General features: G+C 44.7%; 2 protein-coding genes across 2 annotated transcripts; one reads left to right on the top strand and one right to left on the bottom strand.

Moving 5' to 3' along the window:
* Positions 1–24: 24 nt before the first annotated feature.
* Positions 25–2,237, bottom strand: LOC117842157 (uncharacterized). Its single transcript, XM_034722522.2, has 2 exons — positions 2,077–2,237; positions 25–1,565 (listed from the first exon to the last, which is right to left on the bottom strand). The coding sequence occupies exon 2, from the start codon at positions 1,539–1,541 to the stop codon at positions 285–287; it is 1,257 nt and encodes a 418-aa protein (XP_034578413.1). The 5' UTR covers positions 1,542–1,565; positions 2,077–2,237; the 3' UTR covers positions 25–284.
* A 2,413-nt stretch (positions 2,238–4,650) lies between these two features.
* Positions 4,651–8,879, top strand: LOC117846409 (syntaxin-132). The gene is made up of 12 exons (XM_034727567.2): positions 4,651–4,809; positions 5,749–5,853; positions 6,019–6,075; positions 6,172–6,220; positions 6,334–6,422; positions 6,780–6,853; positions 6,940–6,982; positions 7,470–7,556; positions 7,687–7,761; positions 7,878–7,958; positions 8,314–8,379; positions 8,456–8,879. Exons 1-12 carry the CDS (start codon positions 4,792–4,794, stop codon positions 8,621–8,623), a joined length of 912 nt encoding a protein of 303 aa, XP_034583458.1. The 5' UTR covers positions 4,651–4,791; the 3' UTR covers positions 8,624–8,879.
* Positions 8,880–9,349: the final 470 nt, after the last annotated feature.

The raw sequence follows: 9,349 nt of genomic DNA, 5'->3' as shown, positions 1-9,349 counted from the left end.
TGAAATTTAACTGTGACTACCAAATAACCAAAACAACATCCGTGTGTTTCTCTTATTCACATAGCAAAGTATTACAGCGTCATTTTTTTCCCTGGAGATGGGTGCACTGCACTCCTATACCCTCGCACTCCACTCAAGCATGTTTCTCTATACGGGGAAATACACAGACCAAGGTATTACATACCCATTTACAACTCAGCTGAAGATGCATGTTCCTATACACAGTGAAAGGCTCGTGCATAGACCCAGATCAGAGTTATATGAACAACAAGAGCTCCAGAAGATCAGGCAGAAGCAACAGGATTTTCCTCCTTGACCTTGCTCTCTCCACCTTGTTCCAGGACCTGTGCAGACCCCTCTTCAGTGTTCTTTCCCTTGTCTTCCTGCACCTGTGCAGGCTTCTCTTCATTAGTCTTTCCCTTGCCACCCTCTTCCAGCTCTTTCAGCTGCCTCATGATGTCCTCTCTCTTAGCCTGTAGGTCTTGCAGCTTGGCGTCGACCTTCTCCAGTTTCGCCTTCAGCTTCACCGGATCGTTAATCTTCTCCTTTGTGCCCTTGTCTTTCTTCTTATCTTTCTTCTCCTTGTCTTTCTTCTTGCCTTCTTCATCTTCACCACCATCCTTACCGTTCTTCTTGCCATCTTCCTTCTTGTCACCCTTGTCCTTCTTCTCTTTCTTTTCTTTGTCTTTCTTCTCACCCTCGTCGTCATCACCTCCACCATCCTTCTCTTTCTTCTTACCATCTTCCTTCTTGTCAGTCTTATCCTTCTTCTCTTTGTTTTTCTTCTTGACTTCAGCATCTTCATTGTCAATGTCTTCCTTCTGTGGTTCATCATTTGTTAGCTTGATTTCTCGGGTGGCCAGGTCTGAAGCTCCTGCGAGCTCTTTATTCCCATGAACATCCTTCTGCGCGCCTTCACCATTCTTATTCTCTAGCTGACCCTCTTTATGTTTCGACTCTGATTCATCTTTGTCTTTGGCCTTCTTATCCTTATCTTTGCTTTCACTCTTCTTATGTTTCTCTTCCTTGCCAGCGTCTTCATCATCTTTCTTCTTTTTCTTATCTTTGATTTTCTCTTGTTTTTCATCATTTGAACCCTTCGACTCCGATCCATCCTTTTCCTTATCTTTAGCCTTTTTATCCTTCTTGTCTTTCTCCTTGCTCTCACTCTTCTTATCTTTATCCACCTTTCCTGAATCTTCATTGTCTTCCTTCTTTTTCTTATCTTTCTCCTTATCCTTCTTCTTTAACACCTTCTCACCATCTTCCTCACCTTTGTGCTCATCTTCATGCTTCTCTGACTTCTCCTTCTCTTTGTCTTTCTTCGCCTCTTTACCCTTGCCCGCGGACCCTGCACTGTCACCCGAGTCTTTGACCTCTACCTCTTCCTTCTCCACAAACTTGGCTTCGATCTCGATCTCAACCTCTTTCTTCTCGTCCTCATCACCCGATGACTTGTCCTTGCTCTTGATCTTGAGATGGATCTCATCTTTGGACTTCTTCTCCTCCTTCAGCTTGGCGGATTCTTTATCTCCTCCCATCTTGAATGCAATCAGAGACCCCCCCTGCAGTTACAACTTTCAGTCACTGTCAAAATGAATTTGCTAGACAATGGTGCGTCGTACTCGTGCAAGAACTTTTTCCACAAGAGGATCTACTGAGCACAGTGATCTGTGCCCCATATGTGGTCCTATTTTATCTTGTGATATTCACACAAAAATAATGCGACACGTCCCAGGGATAACTAAACCGATCTTTGGACATGTTCATAAATCATAAGTCATGGAGTTGGCATTTAGTACTCTTTTTTTTCCAGCAATCAGCATATATAGTACAAACTTGGATCAGGCAAATGGAATCTGGAGCAAAAGGTACACAGCAAAGCAAATATCTGAAGAATTAGTTCGGTAGCAATGCAAACTGGAAAAGTGGCGCACAACTGCAGCTGTAGTTGAATCTAGTCGGACTCTCTTGCTCAAACTGAACAAAGGCAAAGGCAAGAAGCCAAGAACAAGAACTAGCAAGCCGATCGACCCAACCCAAGTATAGCGCAGGAGAGGTTTGCTGGGTTCTGACCTCGTTGGCGCGGCGGCGGCGATGGGCCGGCCGATGGCCTTCGCGGCGCGTCACGGGGTGAGAGAACAGCTAGGACTGGACCGGTCGGTAAGATCTGGCCTCTGGGAGGGGGAGAGAGCAGGACGAGTGCGGCAGCTTCGAGAATGGGAGGGGGGCTTAAAAAAGGAATGGAGAAGAGCGAAGTGGAAAGAAGAAGGCCGGCCGAAGGTGACGTGCGTCGCCACGTCCGGGCTTGTTTGCTTGACACCCTGAGATCTCAGCTACGTGGCTGAGGTTGGATGGTGCTGCTGGCCGGCGAGCTGCCTGGCAGGCAGCAACCAAACCAGCCGACGCGGTGCGGCGTCGGCGTGCGACGGTAAAGCCGTGTGGCACGCGATCCGTGCGTCGGCTGGGCCTCTCGTGGGCCTTGACTACACTAGTTGGGCGGGGGCGGAGGGCGGTGGGCTGCTGATGAGGTAGGTAATATGCGCGCTGGGCCTCATGCCCTCCTGGCCCGAGATTCCTGTGGGAGTCACCTGTCACCTGTGTGAGTGAAACGCAGGCAGGATACGTGGCAAATGTAAATGGTGGAAATGGATTTCAACACCCCACTTGAAGGCTGGAAATCCTAGCAAGTTTCGGCTCAATAGTGTATGTGAAAGTCTCATTTTCACAAACCTCGTCAAACATCAAATTACCGGTGAATGATACCCCCAAGCAATCCATTAGTGATTCCTTTTCTTATCGCAATCCAACGTACAATGAGATATCCGATGAGAACTCCCAAAACCCACCACTTGCTTTTGCTAGGTTTGGGACTGGATAAATTTGGTGTTCATCACTCAGTCTCCAATCAGTAGTCAACCAACATGCCACCTTGATAGTAACTTAGAGGGTGTTTGGAAGATAGAGGTTAAACTTTAGCCCCTATCACATCGGATGTTTGGACACTAATTAGAAGTATTAAATATAGGTTAATTACAAAACTAATTGCACAACCCCTAGGCTAAATCGCGAGATGAATCTATTAAGCCTAATTAGTCTATGATTTGACAATGTGGTGCTACAATAACCATTTGCTAATGATGGATTAATTAGGCTTAATAGATTCGTTTCGAGATTTAGCTTAGGGGTTCTGCCATTAGTTTATAATTAGCTCATATTTACTCTTTCTAATTAGCATCCGAACATCCGATGTGACAGAGCTAAAGTTTAGCCCTAGTATCAAACGTCCCTCAGCGTAAACTAGTTGCCATGTGCACACGTAGCTTGGTTGACAACTGCATAGTACAGCTCTCTCTCTCTCCATCACAGAACATGCTCCTCAGACCTCAACGACATCCGAGAGCACCCAAGACCGTATCATCTAGCAGTGCCAGAATTTAATCATTTTTTTACACGAAATGTTTACTCCACCGCACGAATATGGAGTAGCACTATGATTGGATTATACATATACTTAAAAAACAATATGATTGGGCACTTGGATTTAGCAGCAAACATCCTTCATCCTTGCGTGCCTAACACACCGCTGTCCTCTCCTCCAGCTCGGACAGCTCGCCTGCCCCGGTGGGCCCCGCGCACCGAACGCCTCCAGCCTTCCGTGGGCGCCGTCTACCTGCGCCGGAGCCGCGAGATAGCCGGCAGGTGGGCCCGGTGCGCCGCCCCGTCGAGGCCGGGTGCAGGTGCGCGGTGGGCCCGACGTAGCCGACTAGTAGCCGCTGTTTTGTCTCTGGCAGTTCAGACGACCCGACGCGGTGTTCCAGCGCAGAGGAATAGAAAAAGAGTCAGCGCTGGTGCTCACCTGCTGGCCGGGCCTGCTGCTCCTGTCCATCACAAACCGAAAGATAAAAGGAGTTGAAAATTTGCTACGGCTACATGACGCAGTGAACTCGCTTTCCCGGCCGGGGAAGCAGAGCGGTCAAGCAGCCGCTGCTCCCAATCTCCCATTGCACCTGGATCTTGATGATAACGACCTTTCCGATGTCATCAATTCAAACAAAATTCAGTGGAATGAAAGACAAAATGCTGTGGACAAACAAAACACTTTGACAGCTCGTTAGTCTACTCTGTAAGAGTTGACAGGATCTTTTATTCTATGCTAGGTAATATTCAGTTACTTTCGGTGCTCGATAAAAGTATGCTTAGATAGCATAGCTAGTAAGCTATAGCGGATAGTATCATCGTTTATGCTTTTTTAAAAAAGACAAGCAAGCAAACACTACAATGTATGAAAACACGTTATTTGAAAAACACAGTGAGAACACTAACAATGTAGTTATAACAAACATAAACACGTTTTTTGAAAAGCGTAGTGAGAATATTAACAATGTAGTAGAAGCCAAAAATAACACCATGACACAAAAACTTCGTACGCAACTTAATACATCACCTCAGGTACACTAAACAACTATTCGGTGTGATCATTAGGCCAGTGCTCCTGGTTGGCATTAATTAACTACATCCGGCACCCTTCTTTCCCTGAATGAAAAAAGATAATCTTTCCATGACACTTGCCAGCCTGCCTAAAAAGAACCCTGGTGGCCCACCTGCCAGCCTCAGCACCCGCGGCGTCCAGCAGCTTAACCCCCACCTCTCCTCCGCTTTAAGCATCCTCTGCGGCGCAACGGCCACACCTCCTCCGGCCCTCGGCCTCCCTGCGCTCCCCCTTCCCTCTTCTCTCTCCTCGCCGCCTGCCTGTTCCTCCCTCCTCGCCGCACCGCCCGCCTCGCCGCCATGAACAACCTCCTCTCGGTAAGCGCCTCGTCTCCTTTTTCCCCCCCTCTCCTCCGGGAAGGCTCCTCCCGCCTCTTCAACCGCTCGCCGGGATCCGGCGCGCGAGCTCGAGATCTGGGGGCGGGCTAGTCGGAGCTGCCTACCTCCCGCACGGGGTTCCGAGTCCTGGGAGCGGCGCCAAAATCTAGTTTGCGTAATCGGAGGTAGCAGCGGTGGAGTGGTCGGCGGGGCAAGGGATTGCTTGTGCGGGGCGGCGAGCCGGAATGCGGAGCTGGCGGTTGAAGGGACCGGCTCGGGTTTCTCGGCTGGGTGCGGTAGATTAGCCGCTTTTGGGGTGGTCGCGTTAGATCTGTTAGTTTGGTTCCGAGGCAGTTTGAGTTGCCTCTGGGACCGAATGGGCTGGTTGAGCATTTGGCTGGTTGTTTTGTGCCTCCCTGGGTTGTACCAAGGATGGAGGCTCTGTTTTCCTCTGAGCTATTCTCTAGCTTTGGAGTGAACTGTGCTGTGTTAGAGCCATTAGTAGTGAACCATTGCATTAACATTAATTGCTCGTGATGCAATTGGTTTGATTGAACAGTGGCACTGATGGGGTTAACACTACCTGTGTTAAGTGCTGCTGCTGAATTGATGATTCAGAGGCTTTGCATTACGAATTTGATGTGCTGTAAAGCTCCTTTCCGTGTCCGATGGTCTAGAACTTTTTGTTTTTGTGTGCATGCTGCATTTCAGTCTTGTACACTTTGCAATTGGAAGTGATAGACTCAAATTGGAAATCTATCTGCTCTGTTGGAAATTGTGTGCTGATATCTATTGTGCTTATGCTGGATGCAATCCTGTTTTTAAGCTTGTTCATGTAGAACGCTTGGCTTTTCATATTGGGTTTATAGCATAACCATCTTTTGTGAAGTAGTAGCCACAGTACATGTGTGACATCTTATGAACTTTCCTTTTGCACAGGATTCCTTTGAGCTCCCTCGGCGGGACTCTTCAAGAGATGCGGACATTGAAATGGGGATGCATCAGGCTGATGCTTCAGACAACTTAAAGGATTTCTTGAAAAAGGTGCTGTTTACATGAATACTCTACTGTGTGCATCTATTCATCTTACCACATGTACATGATTACATAAGAAATCTACTGTGCGTATCTATTCATCTTGCCACATTTACACTGTTAGTCCAACTTTTGCCCTGCTAGTTAATGACATAATGTTTTGTGATATACCAGGTTGATGCAATTGAGAGTCTAATTGCAAAGCTGACAAATCTATTGACTAAGCTCCAGGTACACTCATTCCCCATTCATTGATTGCCGTTATAATTGATGGATTTACAGCCGCACCTGTAAATCTTATGTAATGAACCTAACTTGTGTTTGTAGACTGCAAATGAGGAATCAAAAGCTGTTACAAAAGCAAGTGCCATGAAAGGTAAGTATTTGTTTATTCTAGCAGATCCAACCTCATCTGATCTGAAATGCATATGAGCTCTTTTGGAAATACCGCTATACTTACAGTTAGACGCAATGATTCTTTTTCTATAGCAATTAAGCAGCGGATGGAGAAAGATATTGATGAAGTGGGGAAAATTGCTCGTCAGGCGAAGACAAAAGTTGATGAACTGGAAAAAGATGTATGCTCTTGTTTGACCCTGATATTTAACAGTGCTCAGTTTTGCATTATCTATAAAAAATAAATTTGTCCGTGCCTACGATAGGTATTATTAAAATAAGTTATAACTTGGTGAGTCGTTTTGCTGATAATTGTAAGATGAAACTGATAATCTTCCTATTTACTTTCTAATATGGTATTTGCTAGGCCTTTTTGTTTTGAAAATACTGCTAAGTTCACTGTAAACAAACTATTTTCTGAAAGCCTATGAAGTGGTGGCCATTCACTGATTTATTTTTTAACCAAGCTGACTTGTGTGCTGCTATCATACTAAAAAAAACTAACTAACTTTGTATTGTTTGCTGTCATTGTGGAATAGAACTTATCAAATAGGCAAAAACCTGGATGCGGAAAGGGGTCTGCTGTGGACCGATCAAGAGAGCAGACTACTGGGTAAATTTACAGTTCATCTCAGTGTCTTCAGTTATGTAGCTTGCAAGAATTTGTTGTTTATTCAATATGTACCATTTTTTCTACAGAGCAGTGAAAAAGAAATTGAAGGAGCGGATGGATGATTTTCAGGTACTGTGTTGCTTTAATAGAAACGCCCACCTTTCCATTTTTGTGATTATTCTGCTGTTCTGTGACATTAAGATCCCTGTAACATACGATGATCTTAAAATACAAACATCTTTCAACATTTCATTTCTTGTAGGAAGATTGAATATCTTTTCTAGGGTAGCAAAGATGGAAGTCTGGAAGTGTGATACTTTTCCATGCCTAAGAGACAGCAAAGTATTATAATTCTTTATGCCTGTGTCATTATAAGCAGGGAAAGTTTCTTTATTGATAATTGCGTGTTTATTTAAGCTTAAAAAAGATCAACACTATGTTCAGCTACAGGTTCTGCTTTCACTATTAGTTAGCTGATGGTATGATTCTAGAAGGGCTTCAAGTTTGTTAATCTTTGTGAATGCCTGCCAATAGTCTAATTGCTGACAAAGCTGTGGAGAAAATTAAATATATTCTTTGTATCATGTAAATAATACCTTGTTAAAATCTGGTGCAGGCTTTAAGAGAAGCAATTAGGCAAGAGTACCGTGAGGTTGTTGAAAGAAGGGTTTTTACTGTAACTGGTAATCGTCCCGATGAAGAGGTAAGTACTGCACCGCCATACCTTTCACATGTGGTTATGTTTTTACTTGTCCTTGTGCTGTTATTTGGAAATGAATTTTGATTTATGGTTCACTTCATAATTTCTCATGCTGTTTCTTTTAACCCTGCAGACAATTGATGATATGATAGAGACTGGAAAAAGTGAGCAAATCTTCAAAGATGCGATCCAACAAGGAAGAGGCCAGGTATGTGATGTAACTAGTTACATAGGTCATTACTGGTTATGAGATATGCATGTCTGTTTATGGCGTTGCTTGCATCAGTTTGTAGTTAATGTGTTTTTTTATTTTGTCATTTGCAGATACTCGACACCGTTGCTGAAATACAGGAGCGACATGATGCTGTAAGGGATCTAGAGAGGAAGCTTCTTGAGTTGCAACAGGTGATCCCTTTTCTTTTTTGCATAAGCTCTGTTATGTATGTTTTACAAAAGCCAAGTACAAGCACATCAAAAGGAGGTGCTGCAGTATCACTTTTGCCATCTATTGTTAGATGTCATCCAATGAACATGAGCACCCCCCCCCCCCCCCCCCCAACAGAAGATTCTAAACAAACAACGCCAAACTGGTATAGATTCTGTATCCCCATTTGATGTGACTATGGGGAAATAATGTTGGAGCTGGGTGATGGGATTAATTTAGAACACTCTAAGGAAAAGCACATGTATTTTTGCAGTAACTTCTCATTGTCTCTGAGCATCAAGGGATAATGTATCCTTTTTTTTTTTTGCTTGGTAGATATTCATGGATATGGCAGTTCTTGTTGAGGCCCAAGGAGACATGATCAACAACATTGAGACACATGTAAGTTTTTTCCTACTTTGCAGTGAGTTCGTACTGTGTTTTTTTTTTCTCACATATCAATTTCCTTTGTTTCAAGGTTTCGAATGCTACCAATCACATACAACAAGGCGTGAGCGCCCTCCAAAATGCGAAGAAACTGCAGAAGAATTCGAGGAAGTGGATGTGCTATGCCATCATCATACTGCTGGTGATAGTGGTGATCATTGTGGTGGCCGTCATCCAGCCATGGAAGAAGGGTGCTTAGCGTGGCTCCAAACTGGGATGGCGCCGGATCTATACGTTACTTTTTTTCTGATTGTGTAATATGTGTAGCTTTTGTGGGTGATTCATGATTTATCGCTGTACCTATGGTCGACACAAACAGAAGCTTCTGCCTGCCCTTTGGCATTTCGACTCATTCTGTTTGGGATAGTTGGGTAATGGCACTCCCAACGGTTCCAACTCTGTGAAACGCCGCCGCAATCATATATGCCTGTGAAAAATGACGCTTTAATGGCCGACTGCTGCTTGTCCATGTCCATCGTGTTTGTTTTGTTTCTTTTCTGTCACCCATGAGCCTTGCTGTTCGTTGCGCCACCGTTGGAATAAAGGGGTGTAAAACAGAGAACTGGTAATGGTCGGAAAACGTAGAAATAGGATAGGAATGAGATGGCAAAAAAGAGAACTGGAAAGGAAAGACAGGAGCGTAGAAGATGATGTGTTTGGAACACAGTTGCATTACTCACACAGGTATAAAGAACCCAGGAAATTTGATTAGGTGGGCCCCGGAGAGTAGAAAAAAGAAACAGGCAGCCACATAACATCTCAATTCTGTATCATCCTGACACCCTCCATTAGTAACTTCTGGCTACTGACATGTTGACCCACAGTATGGGGTCCAAATGTCAGTAGGACAAACAATGGACCCAACTGTTCTCTTCTGCTCCCCTTGCACCTTCGCTTTCATCCGTCCCAAACACACATTCCATAC

Source organism: Setaria viridis, chromosome 2 (assembly GCF_005286985.2).
Source record: "Setaria viridis chromosome 2, Setaria_viridis_v4.0, whole genome shotgun sequence".
Classification (NCBI taxonomy): domain Eukaryota; kingdom Viridiplantae; phylum Streptophyta; class Magnoliopsida; order Poales; family Poaceae; genus Setaria; species Setaria viridis.
This window is presented reverse-complemented; position numbering and strand designations above follow the sequence as displayed.